Consider the following 27027-nt stretch of genomic DNA (forward strand, 5'->3'; position numbering starts at 1 on the left):
TTCCCCTCCCCCATTTCTGAAGAAGGGTCTAGGCCCGAAACGTCAGCCTTCCTGCTCCTCTGACGCTGCTTGGCCTGCTGTGTTCATCCAGCTCTACACCTTGTTATCTCAGATTCTCCAGCATTTGCAGTTCCTACTATCTCTGAGTGAGTATATGTGACTGTGTGTGTTTAGTTTAGATTAAAAGGCAAACACAAGATAACAGTTGCAGATGATGTGATTAACATTAGGATGGAGGAAAAAATGTGTTACAATTGCAGTCAGGGCTAAGGCACATACCTGGGGACAATTTGGAAGAGTTAGGCCAAGGAGGGATTGAAAATGAGAATGAGGATCTTCAAATAGATGCTAATAAGAGTTAGAGAGCCTTGGAGTGAGAGGTGAAGTGACTGTGTAAATAAGGATGTGTTCAGTTCATGTTGAGTAAAGTGGAAGAGGCTAGCAAAGGGGATGGTTGAAAAACAGGAGTCTGAACACGACAAAGAGGCTCAGTAACTAGTGTTGTCACACCATGAAAAACAGTACTAATAGGGGAAATGGGACTTTGCTTCAAAAACACGCATCATTCTGTTCTATTTACATCTGATGCATTCACAAAATGAACCCTCTATTACAAAAACAGATGATCTAACAGCCCCATGGAAGGTAACTTAACAACCCAATCTATTTGTGTAGTTACCGGGTCTATACTGGGCATCATCCCAATTAATTCAGACAGCCTCAAAGAGTGTGCACAAGAAAATTTTCTGATTCAGAATGTGGATGTACCTACTAGATCTACTTGATCTACTCTTGGAAAATAGGGCAGGGCTGCTGACTGAGGTGTCAGTGGGAGAGTACTTTGGGGCCAGTGACCATAATTCTATTAATTTTAAAATATTGATGGAAAAGGATACACTGGATCTAAAAGTTAAAGTTATAAATTGGAGGAAGGCCAATTTTGATGGTATTAGGCAAGAACTTTCTAAAATTGATTGGGGGTGGATGTCTACAGACGGCTGGAAAACGGGAAGCCTTCAAAAATGAGATAACAAGAGCCCAGAGTCAGTATATTACTGCTAGGGTGAAGGGTAAGGCTGGTAGGTGACGAGAGAAATGGAGGTCTTGGTTAAGAAAAAGGAAGCATATATCAGGTATAGACAGCAGGGATCGAGTGAATCCTCAGAAGAGTATAAAGGCAGTAGGAGTATACTTAAGAGGGAAATCAGGAGGGCAAAAAGGGGACATAAGATAGCTTTGGCAAATAGGGTTAAGGAGAATCCAGAGGGATTCTACAAATACATTAAGGACAAAAGGGTAACTAGGGAACGAATAGGACCCCTTAAAGATCAGCAAGGCCACCTATGTGTGGAACTGCAGGAGATGGGGGAGATACTAAATGACTATTTTGCATCAGTGTTTAAAGTGGAGAAGGATATGGAAGATAGAGAACATGGGGAAATAAATAGTGACATATTGAAAAATGTCCATATTACAAAGGAGGAGCTGGATGTCTTAAAATGCATAAAGGTGGATAAATCCCTGGGATCTGATCAGGTGTACCCTAGAACTCTGTGGGAAGTGAGGGAAGATATTGCTGGGCTCCTTTCAGAGATATTTGTAGCACCAATAGCCACAGGTGAGGTGCTGGAAGACTGCAGGTTGTGCCACCAATTAAGAAAGGTGATAAGGAAAAGTCAGGGAACTATAGACCTGTGAGCCTGACATCGGTAGTGGGCATGTTGTTGGAGAGAATCCTGAGAGACAGGATTTACAGGTATTGGGAAAGGCAAGGACTGATTAGGGACAGTCAACATGGCTTTGTGCATGGGAAATCGTGTCTCACTAACTTGACTGAGTTTTTTTGAAGAAGTAATGAAGAGGCTTGATGAGGGCAGAGCAGTGGATGTGATCTATATGGTCTTCAGTAAGGCATTCGATAAGGTTCCTCATGGTAGACTGGTTAGCAAGGTGAGATCACTTCGAACACAGGGAGAGCTCGCTATTTGGATACAGAACTGGTTCAAAGGTAGAAGACAGAAGGTGGCGTTGGAGGGTTGCTTTTCAGACTGGACGCCTGTAACCAGCGGTGTGCCACAAGGATCGGTGCTGGGTCCACTGTTTTTTGTCATTTACGTAAATATTCGGATGTGAACAAAGGAGGTATAGTTTACAGATGACATTAAAATTGGAGGTGTAGTGGACAGTGAAGAAGGTTACTTCAGAGTACAACGGGATCTTGATCAGATGGGCCAATGAGCTGAGGAGTGGCAGATGGAATTTAATTTAGACAAATGTGAGGTACTGCATTTTGGAAAGGCAAATCAGGCCAGGACTTATACACTTAATGGTAAGGTCCTGGGGATTGTTGCTGAACAAACAGAGCTTGGAGTGCAGGTTCATAGTTCCTTTAATGTGCAGTTGCAGATAGATAGGATAGTGAAGAAGATGTTTGGTATACTTGCCTTTATTGGTCAACGCATTGAGTATAGGAGTTGGGAAGGTCATGTTTCAGCTGTACAGGACATTGGTTAGGCCACTTTTGGAATACTGCGTGCAATTCTGGTCTCCCTGCTATTAGGAAGGATGTTGTGAAACTAGAGAGGGTTCAGAAAAGATTTACGAGGATGTTGCCAGGATTAGAGGGAGATGCTAAATAGGCTGGGGCTATTTACCCTGGAGCGTCAGAGGCTGAGGCATTACCTTATAGAGGTTTATAAAATCATGAAGGGCATAGAGAGGGTAAATAAGCAAGGTCTTTTCCCTGGGGTGGGGAAGTCCAAAACTAGAGGGCATAGGTTTGAGGTGAGAGGGGAAAGACATAAAAGGGGCCTAAGGGGCAACTTTTTCATGTAGCATGTGGTACGTGTATGGAATGAGCTACCAGAGGAAGTGATGGAGGCTGATATGTTTACAACATTTAAAAGGCATCTGAATGGGTATATGAATAGGAAGGGTATAGAGGGATATGGACCAAATGCTGGCAAATGGAACTAGATTTATATGGGATATCTGGTCTGCATGGACGAGTTGGACCTAAGAGTCCATTTCTGTGGTGTATATCTCTGTGACTCTATGACTATCATTTGCCTAATATAGGCACATAAGCAGGGCCTGAATACTCGAAAATACACACAATGAAGGAGTGGATACAGCATACTTCAATCTATTCACAACAAATCAAGACAATTGCATATTTACAGTGATAAGCAGCAATACTCAGTGTACACCAAAATTTAAAGTTAGGAGGAAGTCGGAGGTGTGTATGCTTGTGAAGCCACGCTGAAGGAAGCTGTTTAACCTGGAGAGCAATATGGGAATGGGAGTCGGGGATGGTGGTGCATGTTACATAGTTTATGCATTGACAGGCTGGAAAGGCTGTATTTGCTGTATCAAATATATCTATATTGCAGTAGTGGTTGTATTTCAAAATATTCACAGTTCAAAGAGGCTAATTGGGCTTTATCTAAGCGGTGAGTATATTAGGATGAAGATGCTGGTTTATTAGGCCTGTGTTCTCAGGCTGCGAAACATGAACACCTGACAATCATCTCAAAAGGAAGCTCGATTATTTATTCATCTTCATTGCTTTCAGCGCATTCTTAGTTTTCCATGGAATGATAGAATCACAAATCAAGGACAAATCTCCCAATGATTATTAGCACTCACCAGGGAGCACATTTGTACAATTGAAGACAGACTCAAGAATACAAGAGTGAAGTGATCCATTTTGGGAGGTAAAATGCAAGAGGAAAGTACACTGTGAATGGCCAGACTATTAGGAGCATTATAATACGGAGGGATCTTAGGGTCCAAGTCCATAGATTCCCGAATGTGGCATGACAAGGAGATAAGGTCATAAAGAATGCATGGGGCATGCTTGCCTTCATCAGTTGGGACAATGAATATAAAAGTTGGCAAGTCATGCTACAACTGTAAAAGATTTTAATCTGGACACATTTGGAGTACTGTGCACAAATCTGGTCACCACATTACAGGAAGGATTTGGAGGCTTTGGAGAGGGTGTAGAAGAGGTTTACCAGGATATTGTCTGGATTGAAGGGTATTAGCTATAAGGAGAGGTTGGAGAAACTTGGATTGTTTTTGCCAGAGTGTCGGAGGGTGAGGGACGACCTGATAGAAGTATACAAAATTATGAGGGGCATGGATAGGGTGGATAGTCAGAATTTCTTTCCCAGGGTGGAAATGTCAAATACTACAGGACATAGGTTTAAGGTGAGAGGGAGCAAGTTTAAAGGAGATGTGCGAAGAAAAGTTTTTACACAGAAGGTGGAAGGTGAAATAACTCCTCAGAAGCCGGTATCCCATCACCAAGTCACCCTTTATTTACACGTGGAGAGTCCCTGACACTGATCCAGCTCCCTCAGAGCCAGCTCTCAGAGTGTCAGGATGTCTGACACTATTGTTTATAACCAGACTAGATTAACAGCCCCAAGTAGAGAACTCATATTCTATATCGTTCACTGGTCACAATGATTACAGTAGGTACATGGAATGCGCTGACAGGGGAGATGGTAGAAGCAGATACAATAGCAAAGTTTAAGAGGCATTTAGACAGACACATGTACAGGCAGAGAATAGAGGGATACAGACCATGTGCAGGCAGATAGGATTAGTTTAGAATAGCATCAACATTGGCACAGACATGTGGGCCACAGGGCCTGTCCTGTGTACTGTTCTATGTCATTATGAAGATGAGGTAGCTGGACCCAGGTGACAGGTACCCAAAACCTCACTCCAATGTTGCTGGCAAGTGTGATGTGAAAGCCCTAAGCAGCACTTTTTTTATACCTAGGAGACAGTAACCAACAACAAGAGGGATATGGTGACACCACGTGTGAGCCAGCATGCACAACCATGATGGAGAGTAGCTACAGCAGCTTGGCACCAAGCTCCAACACCAAAACCATAATGACGCCTGGCTCTCATTACAGAACCTGCCTCTCATTGGTTGGTTTCTTCAGCCATCAGCCAAAGTTCATCACATGAATCTACTCAATTCTCAGTCAATTCTTATCATGCTACATAGATGGAAGGAAGCTGATACAGTAGCTTAGGAGAAGTAATCAAGGTGAAATTGTCAGATGAACCAAAGCATAAATCTTCAACAAAAGGTGTTTGATACGTTTGCCTTTATTAGTCAGTGCATTGAGTATAGGAGTCGGGAGGTCATGTTGCAGCTGTATAGGACCTTAGTTAGGCCACTTTTGGAATATTGTGTTCAATTCTGGTCTCCCTGCAACAGGAAGGATGTTGTGAAACTTCAAAGAGTTCAGAAAAGATTTACAAGGGTTGGAAGATTTGAGCTACAGGGAGAGGCTGAATAGGCTGGAATTATTTTCGTTGGAGTGTCGGAGGCTGAGGGGTGACCTTATAGAGGTTTATGCAATTAGGCGGGGCATGGATAGGGTGAATAGCCAAGGCCTTTTCCCCAGAGTGGGGCATAGGTTTAAGGTGAGAGGGGAAAGATTCAAAAGGGACCTAAGGGGCAACATTTTCACACAGAGGGTGGTGCGTATATGAAATGAGCTGCCAGAGGAAGTGGTGGAGGCTGGTACAATTACAACATTTAAAAGGCACCTGGATGGGTATCTGAATAGGAAGGGTTTAGAGGGATATGGGCCAAATGCTGGCAAATGGGATTAGATTAATTTAGGATTCTGGTTGGCATGGACAATTTGAACAGAAGGGTCTGTTTCTGTGCTGTATAGCTCTATGACTCCATTACTAATTTATCAGTAAGATGTAGAGGTGCCGGTGTCAGACTGGGGGTGGACAAGGTCAGAAATCACATGACACCAGGTTACATTCCAACAGGTTTATCTGAAAACACAAGCTTTCGGAGCCTCAGTCCTTCTTCAGGTGTTAGTGAGAGAGGTAGTATCAGGCATAGAATTTATAAATAAATTCCTGATACTACCTCTCTCACTAACACCTGAAGAAGGACTGAGGTTCCGAAAGCTTGTGTTTTCAAACAAACCTGTTGGACTGTAATCTGGTGTTGTGTGATTTCTAATTTTTCAGCAGGCTGAGAACTCATGAAGGAAATTCTGAAAAAAATTGTGTTCATAAAAACTTCAATGAAAGTGTCTGCAGGAGAATTACATTTCTTGATTTCTGCATAGCACAAGTGTTTCACACAGGATTTTAATAACTTCGATTCTGAAGTACTCTGCTAAATCAAGTTGCTTCTCGGGTGCAGTACGTATTTAGAGGGACTAGCAGCCTTCAAATGAACATCTTTCATGTACAAGTTGCCAAGCTAATTGACTGTTGAGTGCATCATATTCAGGTGATTTTGTGCATTTCTTATTTAATCATTAAGTAGCTATCAGGAGCGGGCATCTCCATTAATTTCTTTCCCAGGAAGGTGTGCTAAGACAATGACTGGCCGAACAGATTTAGATGCTGCTAAATCAGACTAAACCAGATAGTGGACTAGAGTTGGGACATTCTGATCTCTCTGGCTCAGTTACAATGGACCAATAGAACCACTGTATGTTGATCCACCAGATTTTGAAGTAATTAACGAAAGGAAAACAGTCTATCCTCATTAATATGATACAGGAACTTGTACAATTTCATTTCCAGACTATGAAGAGACAATGGCAGTAATATCACCTTCCACACAATAACTGACGAATCAGAGAAAAGCATCTTCTACCACGCCACTCCACATTAAACATTTGGAAGAACCACTATCCCATGCAGCAATTTGTTTCAGGCCATTTTCAGGACAACTTCAACCCATTCTATCACAGAATGAGAGGCACTGGCCTGCTCCAATGATATCTAGGAAAGGGTGCTTCTGAATTCATTGGTGCAATGTGGTGCAGTTGTTAAATATCCAATCATTTGTGCTACAGATTTATCCATTTCTTAAGTATCATTTTCTTGTTCTCCATGAAAAGCAAAGGAACGACAGAAAAGAGCAGTTCCAGCAGTATTCACTTCCAAATTAAGAATGGAATTCTGTGATCTGGAAGAGGGGTGTTGTGTAATCCCTGTGTACCATTTCAATAATCTTGGCTTCTTCTGACATGAACCAATACGGATAAAATTGACTCTCGTGAAACCAAATTACAGCATGTAGGTTTCAATTATCTGAATGTTTTTTGAGAATTCCAGGGTCAGACCTAATTAATCAAATAAAACAAAATCCTTCAGATGTTGGAAATCTGTTTATAAACAGAAAGTGCTAAAGAAATTCAGTAGGTCTGGCAGTATCTGTGGAGAGAGAAACAGAGTTAATGTTTTGAGTCCGATATGACTTCAGAAATTAGTCATATTTGACTAGAAATATTAACTCTGTTTTTCTCTTGATTTGATTTAACTTGTTATTGTCACACATACTTAAGTACAGTGAAAAGTTTTGTTCTGCGTGCAGCACAGGCAGATCATATCATATAAAGTGTATTAGGGTGATAGAACAGAGAGAAGAATCCAATGTTACAGCTGCAGAGAAGGTACACAGAAAGCAAGATCAACATTGAATTTAAAATTTGAAAGGTCCATTCAGAAGTTGAATAACAGTGGGGAAGAAGCTGTTCTTGAATCTTTCAATACATGTATTCAAATTTTTTATCTTCTGCCTGACGGAAGAGGTTGGAAGAGAATATAACTGGGGTTGGAGGGGACTTGGAAATGTTGGTTGCTTTCATAAGAACATAAGAACATAAGAACTAGGAGCAGGAGTAGGCCGTCTGGCCCTTCAAGCCTGCTCCGCCATTCAATAAGATCATGGCTGATCCTTACGTGGACTCAGATCCACTTACCCGCGTTCTCACCGTATCCCTTAATTCCTTTATTGTTCAAAAAAAACTACCTCTTTTTTAAAAACATTTACTGAAGTAGCGTCAACTACTTCACCGGGCAAGGAATTCCATAGATTAACAACACTCTGGGTGAAGAAATTCCTTCTCAATTCAGTCCTAAATCTGCTCCCTCTAATCTTGAGGCTATGCCCTCTTGTCCTAGCTTCACCTGCCAGTGGAAACATCCTCTCTACTTCTATCTTATCTATTCCCTTCATAATTTTATATGTTGCTATAAGATCCCCCCTCAATCTTCTGAATTCCAATGAATATAATCCCAATCTACTCAGTCTCTCCTCATAAGCCAACCCCCTCAACTCCGGAATCAACCTAGTGAACCTCCTTTGCACCCCCTCCAGTGCCAGTACATCCTTTCTCAAGTAAGGAGACCACAACTACACACAGTACTCCAGGTGTGGCCTCACCAGCACCTTGTACAGCTGCAACATAACCTCTCTGCTTTTTATTTCAATCCCTTTAGCAATGAAGGACAAAATTCCATTTGCCTTCCTAATTACTTGTTGTACCTGCAGACCTACATTCTGTGATTCATGCACACGGACACCCAGGTCCCTCTGCATAGCAGCATGCTGCAACTTTTTACCATTCAAGTAATAATCCTTTTTACTATTACTCCTACCAAAATGTACGACTTCACATTTATTTGCATTGTATTCCATCTGCCAGACCTTTGCCCACTCACTCAATGTATCTATGTTCCTCTGCAAATTTTCACAGTCCTCTGCACACTTTGCTTTGCCACTCATCTTAGTGTCATCTGCAAACTTTGACACCCTACACGTAGTCCCCAACTCCAAATCATCTCTATAAATTGTAAATAATTGCGGTCCCAACACATGCCTGAGGCATACCACTAGTCACTGACTGCCAGCTAGAATAGCACTCATTTATCCCCACTCTTTGCTTCCTGTTAGTCAACCAATCCTCTATCCATGCTAATACTTTACCCTTAATGCCATGCATCCTTATCTTACGCAGCAGCCTCTTGTGCGGCACCTTGTCAAAGGCCTTTTGGGAGTCTAGGTACACCACATCCACTGGGTCCCCATTGTCCACCTCGCTCGTAATGTCTTCATAGAATTCCAAAAGATTTGTCAAGCATGACCTGCCCTTCATGAACCCATGCTGCGTCTGCCCAACGGGACAATTTCTATCAAGATGCCTTGCTGTTTCTTCCTTGATAATAGACTCAAGCATCTTCCCCACTACAGAGGTTAAACTAACCGGTCTATAATTCCCTATCTTTTGTCTACTTCCCTTTTTAAACAGTGGTGTCACACTTGCTGTTTTCCAATCTGCTGGGACTGCCCCAGAGTCCAGCGAATTTTGGAAAATTACCGCCAGTGCACCTGCTATTTCTCCCACCATCTCTTTTAGTATCCTGGGATGCATTCCATCAGGGCCAGGAGACTTATCAATCCTTAGCTCCATTAGCTTGCCCAACACTACCTCTTCCGTAATTATGATTGTTTCCAGGTCCTCACCTACCTTCATCTCTTTGTCAATTACTGGCATGTTATTAGGGTCCTCTACTGTGAAGACCGATACAAAATACCTGTTCAATGCCTCGGCCATTTCATCATATCCCATAACTAAATTCCCCTTCTCAAGCTCTAAAGAGCCAACATTTACTTTAGCCACTCTTTTTCATTTTATATATTTATAGAAACTTTTCCTATCTGTCTTTATATTCTGTGCTAGTTTTTTCTCATGTTCTATCTTACTTTTCCTTATAGCTCTTTTTGTGGCTTTCTGTTGACCTTTAAAGTTTTCCCAATCTTCTAGTTTCATGCTGTTTTTGGCCACTTTGTATGCATTCTCTTTCAATTTGATAGCCTTCCTTATTTCTTTAGACACCCATGGCAGATTACCCCTTTTCTTACAGTCCTTCCTTTTCATTGGATTATACTTTTGCTGAGCACTTTGCTTTGAAAAGTCCTCCACTGCTCATCAACTGTCCCACTATAAAATCTTTGTTTCCAGTTTACTTTAGCCAAGTCCTCCCTCATTCTATTGTAGTTCTCCTTGTTCAAGCACAGGACCCTGGTATTGGATTTTATCTTCACACTCTCCATCTGTATTCTAAATTCAACCATACTGTGATCACTCCTTCCAAGAGGATCCCTAACTATGAGGTCATTAATTATTCCTGTCTCATTACACAGGACCAGATTTAGGATAGCTTGCTCCCGCGTTGGTTCCATTACATACTATTCAAGATAAAAGAGATGGTGGAAAGTATAGGTAGAGTCAATGGATGGGAGGCTGGTTTGAGTGATGGACTGGGCTGTATTCACGACTCTCTGCAGTTCCTTGCAGTCTAGGGAAGAGCAGTTGCCAAACCACGCTGTGATGCATCCAGATAGAATGCTTTCTATGGTACACCTGTAAAAATTGATAAGAGTCCTTCTGGACATGCTGAATTTCCATAGCCTCCTGAGGAATTAAAGATGTTGTTGTGCTTTCTTGACCATTGCGTCGACATGGGTGGATCAGGACTGATTGTTGGTGATCATCACTCTCAGAAATTTGACACTCTTGACCATCTCCATCTCAGCACCATTACTGCTGACAGGGATGTGCCCTCCACACTGCTTCTTGAAGTCAATGACCAGCTCCTTCATTTTGCTGACATCGATGGAGAGATTGTTGTCTTTACACCATGCCTCTAAGCATTCAATACGTTTCCTGTATTCTGTTTGATCGTTGTTTGAGATTTGCCCCACAACAGTGCTGTTGTCAGCAAACTTGTAAATGGAGTTGGTGCAGAATTTGGCCACACAGTCACAAATATAGTAGGGGGCTGAGTATGCAGCCTTGTTGGACACCGGTGTTGAGGATTATGATGGAGGAGGTGTTGTCTCCTATTCTGACTGATTGTGGTCTATGGGTCAGAAAGTTGAGGATCTAATTGCAGAGGGAGCCAAAACCTAGGTCTCAGAGTTTAAGAGATGAGTTTGTTTGGAATTATGGTGTTGGAGGTGGAACTGTAGGCAATAAGTAGGAGCCTGATGTAGGTATCTTTGTTATCCGGATGTTCCAGGGATGAGTGGAGGGCCAGGGAGATGGCATTTGCTGTGGACCTGTTGTGCCATGACTAACATCTCAAAGCACTTCAAAATTATGGAGATCAGAGCCACCAGGCAGTAGTCATTGAGGCACACTGCCATGATTTTTCTTTGGCACCAAGATGATGGTGGTCTTCTTGAAGCAAGTGGAGAGGTTGAAGATATCTGTGAATACTCCTGTAGCTGGTCCACACAGGATTTGAGTGCACGGCTGGGGACACCATCCGGGCTGGTCGCTCTTCGTGGGTTCACTCTCAAGAAGTCAATTTAACGTCTGCCATGATGACTGAGGGTACAGGTGCATCAGAGGCTGTTAGGATAGATGACATTTTTTCATTGACTCTCTGTTCAAAGAGAGTGTAGAATGCATTGAGCTCATTGGGTAGGGATGCACTGTTGCCCACAATTCTGTTTGACTTCACTTTGTGGCCCATTATGCAGTGTGAGCCTTGCCATAAATGACAGGCTTTTGTGTAGCTAGTCTGGGTCTCAAGCTTAGTTTGGCATTGCCTCAAGGCATCACTGATAGCCTTGCAAATGTTGTACCTGGATTTCCTGTATAGACTCAGACCTGGACTTCAGTAAACATAGAATACCTACAGCATGGAAGTAGGCCATTCAGCCTATTGAGACCACACTGACCCTCTGAAGAGCATCCCAACCACACGCCCACCCCTACCCTATTCCTGTAACCCTGCATTTCCCACGTCTAATCCACCTAGCCTACACATCCCTAGACACTATGGGCAATTTATCATGGCCAATCAACCTATCCTGCACATCTTTAGACTGGGAAACCGGAGCACCTGCAGGAAACCCAAGCAGACACGGGGAGAATGTGCAAACTCCACACAGACAGTTGCCCGAGGGTGGAATCGAACCCGTGTCCCTGAAGCTGTGAGGAAGCAGTGCTAACCAGAGACACGTGCTGCCACAGGGAGTGGATCTCCCGGTTCATCCATGGTTTCCGGTTGGCGAACATTCGGATCACAGATGCTGCAAGACCGACTGAGTTTCTCCAGCAATTTCCATTACTATTTCAGATTAATGGTGAACTGAAGGAAAAGCAGAGTGACCTAGATGGAAGAAATGGTTTCTTAATTAATGATAATTACTGGTGAGTTCGAACCTCATCACCTGGGAACCTAATCAATAAAAAAAATGACAAGTTGGATTAAAGTGGGATGTTCAGTCAACATATAGTCAGTGCATGTCTCCATCTGGACTTTGTCCAGTGCCACCTACAGTCTGATTTCTACTTCTGGTACACACTGACCCATGTGCCTCAACATGGCCTGCATCATCTGAAGAATTAATTATTTCTCTTACCCGTATTCTTTCCTCCCTCTGTTTATTAATTAACTCTAGAATCTCTTCTCGTTTCTTGGCCTGTAGAAAGAAAGAATGATTACAGTAATTGCTTTTATTTATTCAATTCTCTAACCCCCAACTCCAGGGTGCTTAAACAATCTCTGTATCTTCTTTATTCAATTAATAAAAGCAACTTCAGTTTTGGGTATTTGATATCATTACTAAATCCTATTTACAAAGCACGATCACACATAGAGAAGATCCACAAAACAATAACTTCCAAATCTCACCAAGTTGCAACAAAGTCAAATGCAGCAGCGCATCCTGGAACATGCAAAGATCTAGTCACCCTATTTTTCATCAAGAGAGGAAGAAAATTCTTCCATGTTCTTCATTAAGCAATGGCACAGGATGCAAAATATCCAGTTTACAAATTGACCAGCCAGAAAGCATTAGATTGAGTGTCTTTGGAATTCTCTTCCTGAAGAATTGGTGAAGGCAGAGTCCTTCAATATTTTTAAGACAAAGTCAGAAAGATTGTTGTTAAGCAGGACAGTGAAAAATTGTCAGGGATAAGCAGAAATGCAGATTTAAGGTTACAGTCAGATTAGCCATCTTTTTATTGAATAGAGAAGCAGGCTTGACGGTCTGAATGGCCTACTCCTGTTCCTAATTCATATTTATGTACCCATGATTTTCCTTTGTAACATTGCAGGATTTCAATAATACATAGAACTAGAGGGATTTCTGTGATTAATTAGCATGTTTAATGCGGTTCCAATTGTTCTATAATTTCCCATCCTAACGTCACACAACTTCCTTCTGCAAGTCCTGTGATAGTGAAATTTTCAGCAATAAAACAATAACAGCCTTTCAATGTGCTCCATCCATAATATTCCAACCAAACTTTTATCCATTGTTCTCTTCTTTTTATTAGCATAAGTCTCTATGATTGGAAACAATATTCATTTCACTTAACTGTTCAAATGATGTCCCATAAACCATTTCCACTTCTCTCCTACAGTTTTTGATACAGTTTAAATTCACTTTATTCAAACCAACTTTGAATTCTGTACAAATTTTTCTTACTCTACTGAAATCAGCTAATACTGTACTAAAATCAGCTACCAGACCCGTTGAGTTTATCCAGCACTTTCTGGTTCTACTACCTCAACCTGAAACACTTAAATTACTCATGAATTTTAGGAATGTAAATTCACCTTCATTTTTGTCCAACTAGCTAATCCTGCATTATAATAACATAGAGATGATTGTTTATTTGATTGTAGAATTGTAGTTCTGAGCTGCAAAATACTCTATACGTGAAATAAACAGCATATTGAATTCCTCTTAATTACTGCATTTCAAGTTTTCACTTTAGTACCATTTAATTCTATTGATAGCGCAACATTTAGCACTACCAATGTTCTCAAAACAACACTTGAAATTATGTTCTTTTGTTAAGATTGAGTGACACAGTCCTAGACAGTTCTTTGCCAACTCATCCAAGTGGCTGTTCATTATGTCTGAGCTTTTCCAATCCACAGTGTCATTGAAGCTAAACTATGATCAATCCTTTCTCTGACATCTACAGATGCATCTTGCAGCAGGAGGAACTGGACTGAAATCAGGAACAAGAAGTCTGATTAATATTTTCCCCTTCTCCACGCTGGAGTTAGAGCTAATTATTTAATGTACACAGTTCCTCCTGCAAAGATCAACTAATTCAGAATGAATGAATGAAGGTTGTATGGATCAATGCCACATCCGACTTTTGAGCAGAGTCTCACCTCATATTCAGAAACTAAAGGACTGTCCTGCAGGTAATGTGTTCATTTCTGTTCCCTCAGGCTCAGACACAAAACCCATTTAAAAAGTAAGGAATGTAAAGGATTGATACTCCTTTTCCTTCCTGTTTTTATAGGCATATGTCACGCATGCCTCAGTGGTTAGCACTGCTTCCTCACAGCATCAGGGACCCAGGTTTGATTCCACCCTCGGGCGACTGTTTGTGTGGAGTTTTCACATTCTCCCCATGTCTGTGTGGGTTTCCTCCGGGTGCTCTGGTTTCCTCCCACAGTCCAAAGATGTACAGGCTAGGTTGATTAGCCATGGGAAACTGTCCATTGTGTCCAGGGCTGTACAGGTTAGGTGGATTAGCCATGGGAAATGCAGGATTACAGGGATAGGGTAGGGGGGTGAGTCTGGGTAGGATGTTCTTCAGAGGGTTGATGTAGTCTTGAATGGCCAGCTTCCACACTGCAGGGATTCTTCTGTGATTCTATGGTATGTGGCAGCTGTTTTGAATATGGCAGGATCTCATGAACAAGTGAATGGCCAGTTAATGTGCTTTTGGTGATGCTGTTTTAGGAAGAAATATTAACCCGTACACTGGGGGTACTCTTTCGCCCTTCTTTGAGTAGTGAATGGGGTCTTTCACATGTAGCTGAGCATTTCAGGTGGTCCCTCAATTTAATATCTAGTGCATATCTAGCATTTTCAGTTTTGATTTAATCTTTTTCCCATTGATTCAATCATCAATTTTTTTTCATCTCTTCTCAACAATCCCATTCCTGAAAATAGATATCATTTTTCCTCAACAGGCCAGTAAGTGTGATGAACTTTCATAGACTACTCATAGAGAGCTATAACCTGGTCATGAAAAGGTTAAGCCCAGCATTCCATCATTGTTCTTCATTCGTGGGCTGAGAAAAGTTTCAAAGGTTAATTAGTTTTTGAGTGAGACTGATGCATCACTCTTTTCTTGCTGATAATCACTCAGCATGTTGCAGGTGTTGGCACCACTGGGAACTGCATACCAGCCTGGTGCCATAAATCCCTAAAACTGTCACTATCTGCAAACCTCATGCACCCACGAAGATGGCCTCAGGCGTGGTCTTGGATTCATGTCATGCTACATGTGACCCTACCACACTGTTCTGTAACAGTAAAATCTTCCTCACTGTCCTGTTTTGACACTATCACCTTGATAAATTGTTATGATCTCTCTTGCCTTAATTAGTTTCTACAGTTTTGGTTTACTTGTTACTTTGGTTAGATCCTCGGCATGCGACTCTTATACCTATCATGTTATTCCAGTCATTTAGTTTGTCCCCAGCACTGCCTTATTTTTCATTTTTTTGTAATTATCTCTCTGCCTCAATCAGATTATAAGTCAGCCCTTCGCTTGTTATTCAGCTGCTGACACTTTACGCACACTGTTCGACACTCTTGGTCACCTACAGAGACTTATTATTTGACATTCCACTCACATCTTTGGATGATCGTTTGATCGCTCTACCTATAAATTCTGTATCTGTGTGCTCTTTCTCTCACTTCACCTGATGAAGGGGCAGCACTTTGAAAGCTTGTGATTTCGAATAAACCTGTTGGATCATAACCTGGTGTCATGTGATTTCTAATTTTGTCCACCCCAGTCCAACACCGGAACCTCCACTTCATGTACCTCAGGCATTTGTCAGTGCCACAGACAATTTGCATAAACTGTTCCAGTTTCTATGAAGAGCTTTGTGTTTTGTTCTGTTGTGAGTATGTTGAACAACAGTGTAATAACCTAGTGGGATCAACCAATACCAGGTCACAGAGACTGTCACTGCTTAATGTTTAGTGATTTCAGAGATATTCCAATAATACTCAGAAAATATATTCAAATACATTCTACAAGAGAGACAGTGAACATATTTTTAGGCTTGTGGGCCATTCGCCAAGGAAACTTAATTGTTAATCAGTGAACGACTGAGCTAGTTAGAGAGATAGTAGGAACTGCAGATGCTGGAGAATCTGAGATAACAAGGTGTAGAGCTGGATGAACACAGCAGGCCAAGCAGCATCAGACGTTTCAGGCCTAGACTCTTCTTCAGAAATGGGGGAGGGGAAGGTGGTTCTGAAATAGGAGACAGACAGGTCAAAGAGGCGGGGATGGAGCCAGTAAAGGTGAGTGTAGGTGGGGAGTTAGGGAGGAGATAGGTCAGTCCAGGGAGGACAGACAGGTCAAGGGGGCGGGATGAGGTTAGTAGGTAGGAGGTGGGGGTGGGGCTTGAGGTGGGACCGCAGGAAGTGCTACACCTGCCCTTACACCTCCCCCCTCACCCCTATCCCGGGCCCCAAGAAGATGTTCCACATCAAGCAGATGTTCACCTGCACATCTGCTAATGTGGTATACTGCATCGGCTGTTCCCGTTGTGGCCTCCTCTACATCAGGGAAACCAAGCGGAGGCTTGGGGACCGCCTTGCAGAACACCTATGCTCGGTTCGCACTAAACAACTGCACCTCCCAGTCGCGAACCATTTCAACTCCCCCTCCCATTCCTCAGATGACATGTCCATCCTGGGCCTCCTACAGTGCCACAACGATGCTACCCAAAGGTTGCAGGAACAGCACCTCATATTCCGCTTGGGAACCCTGCAGCCCAATGGTATCAATGTGGACTTCACAAGCTTCAAAATCTCCCCTTCCCCTACCGCATCCCAAAACCAGTCCAGCTCGTCCCCGCCTCCCTAATCTGTCCTTCCTCCCACCTATCCCCTCCTCCCACCTCAAGCCCCATCTCCATCTCCTACTTACTAACCTCATCCCACCCCCTTGACCTGTCTGTCCTCCCTGGACTGACCTATCTCCTCCCTAACTCCCCACCTACCCTCACCTTTACTGGCTCCATCCCCGCCTCTTTGACCTGTCTGTCTCCTCTCCACCTATCTTCTCCTTTATCCATCTTCTTACCGCCTCCCCCCTCTCCCAATTTATTTCAGAATCCCCTTCCCCTCCCCCATTTCTGAATAAGGGTCTAGGCCCGAAACGTCAGCCTTCCTGCTCCTCTGAGGCTGCTTGGCCTGCTGTGTTCATCCAGCTCTACACCTTGTTATCTCTACTGAGCTAGTTAGTGGCTCACAAACTAGTGAAGAACTGGCTAGCTGATGGAATTCTGCATCATTAAATCAATTCCACTCAGTGACAAGCGTTTTATAGATTTGATTTCCCATTTGAGTCAAGTAATGTCAAATGGGCTGCATTTGAGATACAGCTGTTATCCTCATCATTCCTCGGCTGAGGAGGGAGGACACGGGAGCAATGTAAGTCAAGGCTCTTGCTCCTGATTACTTATTCAGCACTAGAAAGAAAATAGCCTATAAACTTAGCCATGCCCTAACTTGTCAACTAAACTTCGTAACATGGCAGGTAGGAAGTGCATATCCACCATATTTGGAAAGGAAGATAATGTTTTTATTGTCCAGGCCTGAAACAGGCTACAGATCTTTTGCATTTCAAAATGCTTGTCTGAGGCTCCCTATACACAAGGCATGCCTTAGAAGCAGCTGTTAACAAAGAGGTAAGTTTCTGAAATTTATAACCCTGAATTTGGCATCGTTATCCAAAGGTGTGTGTGCCTGAAGTGCTGCCCAGTGTTTGCAGTGTGCCTTAGACAATGGGTGGACCCAGCTGGCTGTAATCCATCATAGAACATAGAACATAGAACAGTACAGCATAGCACAGGCCCTTTGGCTCACGATGTTGTGCCGAACTTTTACCTTAATCCTAAGGTCTACCTAACCTCCACCCCTACCTTATACTATCATCCATATGCCTATCTAATAGCCGCTTAAATGCCCCTAATGAGGCCGACTCCACTATCCTCTCCGGCAATGCATTCCACGTCCCTACCACTCTCTGAGTAAAAACCCACCTCTGACGCCTCCCCTATCTACCTCCACTCACTTTAAAACTATGTCCCCTCGTAATAGCTACCTCCACCCTAGGAAAAAGTCTCTGGCTGTCTACTCTATCTATACCTCTGATCATGATTTATAAAGCTCTCAACCCACAATGTTTAAGTCACATGGAACCACTTGAGTGAGGCATCATGGAGTATCTGGGACTGGAAACTCTGCCAAGTATAAGACATGAGAGGAAATGAGAAAATATAACTAAACTCTTTTTAATTCTGAATTCTTAGCTCAGCACTCATTGCATCTTCCAGAAATTTACTTATACCATGTTTTGAAAAGAAAGGTTCAACAGACTTAAGCAAGAATTCTTCCATTTCAAGTCCATTTCTTCCCTCTCACTGATCATGGCTATATTTCTGTAACCCCTTCTACCTTGATTTGGTTTAACATCAGGTCCCTTGCCATGTGCCTCTAAGCTGACGCAGCACCAGGACACTGACCTTCTGGGATAGGGGGCGTAAAGATATAATTTAATAGAATTAAAGTACAAAACACCTCACATTTCTAACAATCATGACAATATTCAAACCAATCTGGGTGATACATTTGAATATCCCACCATAAATCTTTTTAATACAACAATTTCTTCCACTTCGATTGCACCAAGAGTTCACAAAGAGTGGAAGCTGTAAATCAATTGTCCATATTGTCATGGAAGTTGAGAAATGAAATGACCATTTCACCAAAAATGATGCCCAGACTCCTAATCAGATTGCTAAGGAAGATGTAATGGATGCTAATGGACAAAATGCAGTGTATAGCCTTATTAATCAGAGGCATAAGATTGCTGACGAAGGTGCTTCTGGTGTGGACAGGCTGCAGGTCTCAGCAGCTTTCTAAACCCATCAAACCAGATTGCTTATACTTGGCAGCATTCCCGGTGGAGGACAGTTTGTGCAGATGATGCACAATGAGAATACACTATTAAAAAGCATTTACTTCTTCCAAATGTAAATTTATATACAGAACATACCTGGCTATCACAATTTTCATTTAAAGGGAATATGTACTGAAGTAACAATTAACCTCCTGATTATCTGACAGTTTGAATAATAAAACCTTTGACATTGTTTTTCCTTTGCTTTATCAGGGAAATGTTGCAACTAAGAAACTGTTCATTTTCCACTGAATATGCATTCTCCATTTTCTGTTTTATAACATTTTCTCTGCTGTATCATTTCTTTTCTACATCATTTCACATTATCTTTCAAGTTGATGACACACTCCTTCATTTCTGTGTTCTACAATAGTATATGGAAATGATAGAATAGCCAAGGTAGGAAGAGATGAGACAGGGAAGCATTCTCCCAGACCTGTGCGAAGTTCTCAGCTACTGAATAATGGAGAAAGGTGGAAGGCTGGAGAAAATTACTGTGAGGTTTTGCTTGTTACTGGTTTTCACTTAACAACTTTCTGGTTTCATGCTTCTACAGTGTTAAGCATAGAACCGAAAGAGAAAAGGAACTTACATTTTAAAAAAGGTTTTTCTCTTGGGCTTGGAGATAGTAGGAACTGCAGATGCTGGAGAATCCGAGACAACAAGGTGCAGGGCTGGATGAACACAGCAGGCCAAGCAGTATCATAGGAGCAGAGAGGCTGACGTTTCGGGCCTAGACCCTTCATCAGTTTGAATACTTGCCTGAAGTACTGAAGGAGAGACTTGGGTCAGATTTATAATTGTATCTTCTCAGAGCTTATGATTCAACATAGTGTTGACAATTTTCTTTTGTCTCTAACTCACAGAGACTTCTCTTAATTCTGAGCTGTTGTCACAAAGTGCCACGAAATTAAGGAAGGAGGTACTTGAGGCTTCATAGAAGGCCTACAGTGGCAGCAATTCCTTGTTTGAAACTACTAATTTTTCAGCTGACACCTTTACTAGACCCTATTTTAGCTGTTGAAATGGAACAGTTGGGGTTGTTCCGAATATGAATGTGAGGATAGATGCCTTAATGGTTCTTTGGAAAGTGGCAGGATGTGTACAATGTGGGCTTGTTCAAAGAGATTATATCCTGGGAAGCAGAAGGCATGTCAGAAGGCAGGGAGGTGATGACCTAGGTTAGGGATTGAAGGGTCAAGTGTCCAAAATGTTGGAATTGAAACGTGGCATGTCAGGAAAGGAAGGAGACAGGGAATGTGGGCTGAAGGGATATCATAAGAAACTAAGGTAATGAATTAGGAGCTATAGTTAAGAAGACATCCAAATTGGAATGGTATTTCAGATTAGATTAGCATGGCAGAGATTTGAAGAAATACATGCTCTTTACAACAGGAGACAATGAAAATGTTTGAAGATAATGCCTGAGATATGTGGTGAGATCAAGTTGGCCTGTAGCCAAATCAAGCTCCTATGTGATGGCAATTAACACGTGTATAAAATGGTGCCTGTCTTCTGTGAACAAACACAGGTCACCCAGGCTTTGTGGACCTGTCAGTTTTCATACATTGTTATTGTACAGTCACATGATGCTGACAGTACATCCCCAAGGTAACTTGCAGTCCATCTTCCCTGCACTTCAACCTCTGGGAAAAGTTCTGTTCCATGTGTTCCTGGTTACCATTCACACCTTCCTTGCTATCGAAACAAGCCAAGCTTCAATTGATCCCTTCAGATACTTTCCTATTCTTATCAAAATAAAGGAAATGAATGTTATTAGAAAGAAACATTGTTCCAGTTCCATACAGCAAGTGACAAAGGCCCTTAAACAAAAGGATTATTGGCTGTACAGTTTTCCTAGGTCTTTCTGTGAGATGCTAAGCCACTAGCTTCTAATTACTCAAAGAAATAACACTGAAATGTCTGAAGAAAGGTCCCGACCCGAAACGTCAGCTTTCCTGCTCCTCTGATGCTGTGTTCCTCTAGCTCCACACTGTGTTATCTCTGACTCCAGCATCAGCAATTCTTAGTATCTCTGATTGAAATCAATAGCTTGTGTTAAGACGGCTAATAGAAAAGAGTTTCCACATCCCTATCCATGGTGCTGCACTCCTCACAGCAGCCAATGTTTAGACTGAGGGACCGATGAGGTCCGCAAAAAGTCTTTAATCCTGATAGTTCAGTTGTTGTGCAAAGGGAAATGTTGTGCTTTGTGAGAAGATATTCTTGATGGAGAGATTGTAAAATATCCTCATTCCCAAATGTAAACTGAGAACTAAATTCCCTGTACCACTACTGCATTGACATAGAACATAGAACATAGAACATTACAGCGCAGTACAGGCCCTTCGGCCCTCGATGTTGCGCCGACCTGTGAAACCAATCTGAAGCCCATCTAACCTAAACTATTCCATTATCATCCATATGTTTATCCATGTTTGACTTCACTTCCCAGGTTGCATAGTTCATCTCAGATGGAAAATCCTTCAAAAACATATGACCTATCGAGCAAGACCTGGTGCAGCATTTCACAGTTCAATGGCAACACATCTGCTATCAAGGCCTGACAAAATCTGATCGACGAAGCAACTCCCTACATGAGTTGGGATGCCATTTGTGGCTGTACAGGACATTGGTTAGGCCACTTTGAAATACTGCATTTGATTCTGGTCTCACTGCTATAGGAAAGATGTTGTGAAACTTGAAAGGGTTCAGAAAAGATTTATAAGGATGTTGCCAGGGTTGGAGGGTTTGTGCTATAGGAAAAGGCTGAATAGGCTGGGGCTATTTTCCCTAAAGTGTCGGAGGCTGAAGTGTGACCTTATAGAAGTTTATAAAATCATGAAAGGCATACATAGGGTGAATAGCCAAGGTGTTTTCCTCAGGGTGGGGGAGTCCAAAACTGGAAGGCACAAGTTTAAGGTGAGAGGGGAAAGATTTAAAAGAGACCTGAGGGGCAACCTTTTCACACAGAGGGTGGAATGTGTTATGACATGAGCTGCCAGAGGAAGTGGTGGAGGTTGGTACAATTATAACATTTAAAAGGCATCTGCATGGGTATATGAATAGGAAGGGTTTAGAAAGACATAGGCCAAATACTGGAAAATGGGGCTAGGTTAATTTAGGATATCTGGTCAGCATGGATGAGTTGGATCTAAGGTTCTGTTTCCATGCTAGAACAAAGAGTAAAGAACAAAGAAAATTACAGCACAGGAACAGGCTCTTCAGCCCTCCAAGCCTGCACCGACATGCTACCCGTCACAACTAACACGCCCTACCCTTCCGGGGACTGTATCCCTCTATTCCCATCCTATTCATGTATTTGTCAAGACGCCCTTTAACAGTCACTATCGCATCTGCTTCCACTACCTCCCCCGGCAGCGAGTTCCAGGCACCCACCACCCTCTGTGTAAAAAAACTTGCCTCATACATCACCTTTAAACGTTGCCCCTTGCACCTTAAACCCTGGTATCTCACTCTTCCACCCTGGGAAAAAGCTTCTGACTGTCCAGTCTGTCCATGCCCTTCATGATCTTGTAGACCTCTATCAGGTCACTCCTCAACCTCTGCCGTTCCAGTGAGAACAACTCAAGTTTCTCTAACCTCTCCTCATAGCTAATGCCCTCCATACCAGGCAACATCGTGGTAAATCTTTTCTGTACCCTCTCCAAAACCAGCACATCCTTCTGGTAGTGTGGCGATCAGAATTGAAAACAATATTCCAAATGCGGCCTAACTAAGGTTCTATAAAGCTGCAACATTACCAGCCAATTTTTAAACTCAACGCCCTGGCCAATGAAGGCAAGCATGCCATATGCCTTGTTGATTACCTTTTCCACCTGCATTGCCACTTTCAGTGACCTGTGTACCTATACACCCAGATCCCTCTGCCTATCAGTACTCTTAAGGGTTCTGCCATTTACTGTATATTTTCCATCTGGATTAGACCTTCCAACATTAATTACATCACATTTTTCTGGATTAAACTCCATCTGCCATCTCTATGCTCAAGTCACGAACTGATCTATACCCAGCTGTATCCTCTGACGGTCCTCATTGCTATCCGCAATTCCACCAACCTTTGTGTCATCGGCAAATTTACTAATCATACCAGTTACATTCTCCACCAAATTACTTATATATGTTACAAACAGCAAAGGTCCCAACACTGATCCCTGAGGAACGCCACTAGTCACAGCCCTCCATTCAGAAACACACCCTTCCACGGCTACCCTCTGTTTTCTATGACCAAGCCAGTCTTTTTATCCATCTTGCAAGCTCACCTCTGACCCTGTGCGACTTTACCTTCTGTATCAGTCTGCCATGAGGGACCTTGTCAAAGGCCTCACTGAAGTCCATATAGACAACATCCACTGCCCTACCCTCATCGATCATCTTCGTCACTTCCTCAAAAAACTCAACCAATTTAATGAGACACAACCCCCCCCTTCACAAAACCATGTTGCCTCTCACTAATACACCCATTGATTTCCAGGTGGGAGTAAATCCTGTCTCAAAGAATGCTCTACAATAATATCCCTCCCACTGACATAAGGCTCTCCGGCCTGTAATTAGCTGGATTATCCTTGCCACCTTTCTTAAACAAAGGAACAACATTGGCTATTCTCCAATCCTCTGGGACCTCCCCTGTAGCCAGTGAGGATACAAAGATTTCTCTCAAGACCCCAGCAATTTCCTCCCTTGCCTCTCTCAGTATTCTGGGGTATATCCCATCAGGCTCTGGGGATGTCTACCTTAATGTTTTTCAAGACCCCATACCTCCTCCCTTTTGTTCTCAACATCACCCAAACAATCTACACACACTTCCGCAGACTCATCATCCACCAAGTCCTTCTCTATGGTGAATACTGACGCAAAGTACTCATTTAATGCCCATTTCCTCTAGCTCCACACATAAATTCCATTCCCTGTCCTTGAGTGGGCCAACCCTCTGCCTGCCTACCCTCTTGCTCTTTATATATGTATAAAAAGCCTTGGGATTTTCCTTAATCCTGTTGGCCAATGACTTTTCATGTCCCCTTTTAGCCTTCCTGACTCCTTGCTTAAGTTTCTTTTGACTTTCCCTGTATTCCACCCTTGCTTTGTGTGTTCCCAGCCTCCTAGCCTTGACAAATGCTTCCATTTTCTTTTTGACTAGGCTCATAATATCTCTCGTTATCCAAGGTTCCCTAAATTTGCCATACTTATCCTTCATCCTTACAGGAACGTGCCGGTTCTGAGTTCCTATCAACTTACACTTGAAAGCCTCCCACATACCAGATGTTGATTTGCCCTCAAACATCTGCCTCCAATCTACATTCTTTAGTTCCTGCCTAATATTGTTGTAATTAGCCTTCCCCCAATTTAGCATCTTCAGGTGACAACTACACTTTATCCATCAGTACCTTAAAGCTTACTGAATTGTGATCACTGTTTTCGAGCTGCTCCCCTACTAAGATGTTGACCACCTGACCAGGTTCATTCCCAAATACTAGGTCCAGTACGGCCCCTTTTCTAGTTGGACTATCTACATAGTGTTTCAAGAAGCCCTCCTGGACGCTCCTTACAAACTCTGCCCCATCCAGGCTCCAAGCACTTAGTGAGTCCCAGTCAATATATGGCAAGTTAAAATCGCCCATGACAACAAACCTGTTCCTTTTACATCTTTCCAAAATCTGCCTACTTATCTGTTCTTCTATCTCCTGCTGGCTTTGGGAGGCCTATAGTAAACCCCAAACATTGTGATTACACCCTTCCTGTTCCCAAGCTCTACCCATATTGCCTCACTGTATGAGCCATCCGAGGTGTCCTCCCGCAGTACAGCTGTGATAATCCCTTTAACAAGTAGTGCAACTGCCCCCACCCCTTTTATATCCCCCTCTATTCCACCTGAAACATCTGTATACTGAAAAGTTAGGCTGCCAATCCTGTCCCTCCCATAACCACGTCTCTGTAATAGCAACAACATCATAGTTCCAAGTACAAATCCAAGCTCTAAGTTCATCTGCCTTACCTGTTATACTTCTTGCATTGAAACAGATGCACTTCAGTCCACCAGACCCACTTTGATCAGCAACCACACCCTGCCTGTTCTTCCTCCGAGTCTTACTGGCCCTATTCTCTAGTTCCCTTTCAGTCCATTCACCTTTGCATTGGTTCCCAACCCCCTGCCAAGCTAGTTTAAATCCTCCCGAGTAACACCAACAAACCTCCCAGACAGAATATTTGTCCCCCTCCAGTTTAAATGCAACCCATCCTTCTTGTACAGGTCCCACCTGCCCTGGAAGAGATCCCAATGGTCCAGATATCTGAAACCCTCCCTCCTATACCATCTGTTTAGCCATGTGTTGAGCTGTACTATCCTCCTATTTCCAGCCTCACTGGCACATGGCACAGAGAGTAATCCTGAGATTACAATCTTTGAGGTCCTGCTCTTTAACTTTCTACCTAACTCCCTGAACTGCTGCTGCAGGGCCTCGTCTCTCATCCTACTTGCGTCGTGAGTACCAATATGTACCACAACCTCCGGCTGTTCACCCTCTCCCCTCAGAACGCTTTCTGCCCGTTCAGAGACATCCTGGACCCTGGCACCAGGGAGGCAACACACCATCCTGGAGTCTCTTTTACGTCCAGAGAAGCGCCTATCTGTACCCCTCACTGTACAGTCCCCTATAACTACTGCTCTAGTGCTCTTTGTCCTTCCCTTAAGAACAGAACCAGCCATGGTGCCACCAGTCTGGCTGTTACTGTTACCTCCTGATAGGCCACCCCCCCCAGCAGTATCCAGAACAGTACGCTTGTTAGAGGGGGGGGACCACCACAGGGGATCCCTGTACTGCCTGCTTGCCCCTTCCAGCAGTCCCCCATCTATCTGCCTGCACCTTGGGTCACCACATCTCTAAAACTCCTGGCTATGACGCTTTCTGCCATCCTCATGCTCCTAAGTGCATCCAACTGCCGCTCCAACCTATCAATGCGGTCTGTGAGGAGCTGCAATTGGGTGCACTTCCTGCAAATGTAGTTATCCTGGACACTGGAAGCATCGCGGATCTCCCACATCTCACAAGTGCAGCACTTAATCACACTGACTGACATTTCTATCACCAATCAAGCTCTTTAAGAAAATTTATTAAACACTTACTCTTACTTATCGCTGTAAATACCTGAGGTAGGTCTTTCCTCAGTCACCTTCCCAGGATGCTCCCTGGATCTCTCCCATTCCCTTTGTTTCTGGTCCTCACAAAAGATTGTGTGTGTTTTTTTTTGGTTAAAGGAGGAGGTAGGGACGGAAACACTGAGGAAGTGTTTGGGATTGAATTGTCACTTGACAACAGCCCCTCCGCAAACCACTTTCTGGAAGCAGTGACTGCTGTGCAACTCTATGACTCTATGACTCTAAAGAACAGCATTAGGAGTTCTAGGGTTCAAGCAGACCGGAAAGCAAACTGATAGAGGATTATCTACACAGGTCACCATGGATTATACCTTCCTATTCATACCAATCCAGCATTAAGCTGCATGTGCTGATTCTCAGAGTTAACCCCTCTAAATGTTCCCCACAAGAAGGTAAAATGGAGACAGTTTACTGACTAACAGCTTGTTACATGGTGAAAAAAGCATTGTTGGCAAAGTCTACAGAAAAATATAATCAAAACAAAGAAATGAATTGCCACTTTTTTTCCAAACACAATATGCGCAAACTAATCTAATTGCTCAGCTGTGCTACACTTCCTTTCATGCAATTTCAGAAGTAGCCAAAGCTGACATTGTCAAAATTGAAACAAAAAAAATGCTATTAATCTGTGGAGAGAAACAGAGTTGATGTTTCAGGTTGAGAGGACCCTGTATCAGAACTGAAGAGAGATAAAATAAAGAAATTTTCACACTGGTGGAAAGGGGTTGAGAAGAAACAAAGGAAAGTCTGTAATAGAGATAGTAGGAATAGGGTGGAGGACAGAGGAGATTAAATAATGAAAGATTTCAACATGTAACAGCCAAGGAGAACGGTAGTGGCTCTAGGAAAGAAACAAAGGATAAGTCAATATGAAGCATGAATGCTATAATAGAGGCTGGCTGAATACATCAAAGGGACAAAGACACGAACAAGCCAGAAAAAAGCCTCAAAATACATGGAGCAAGATGAAGGGCAAAGTCATGATCTAATGTTGTTGAATTCAACATGGAGTCTGGA

The 27027-nt window shown here is 42.8% G+C and overlaps 1 protein-coding gene across 1 annotated transcript in view; it reads right to left on the bottom strand.

Moving 5' to 3' along the window:
* The window catches only part of hoatz (HOATZ cilia and flagella associated protein), a 53155-nt gene that overhangs the window by 4656 nt on the left and 21472 nt on the right, over window positions 1–27027 (bottom strand). Inside the window, exon 3 of the mRNA XM_048615390.1 lies at window positions 12233–12292. Within this exon, the coding sequence (XP_048471347.1) occupies window positions 12233–12292 (60 nt within the window). The remainder of the gene's footprint in view (window positions 1–12232; window positions 12293–27027) is intronic.

Source organism: Rhincodon typus, chromosome 32, assembly GCF_021869965.1.
Source record: "Rhincodon typus isolate 14 chromosome 32, sRhiTyp1.1, whole genome shotgun sequence".
Classification (NCBI taxonomy): Eukaryota; Metazoa; Chordata; class Chondrichthyes; order Orectolobiformes; family Rhincodontidae; genus Rhincodon; species Rhincodon typus.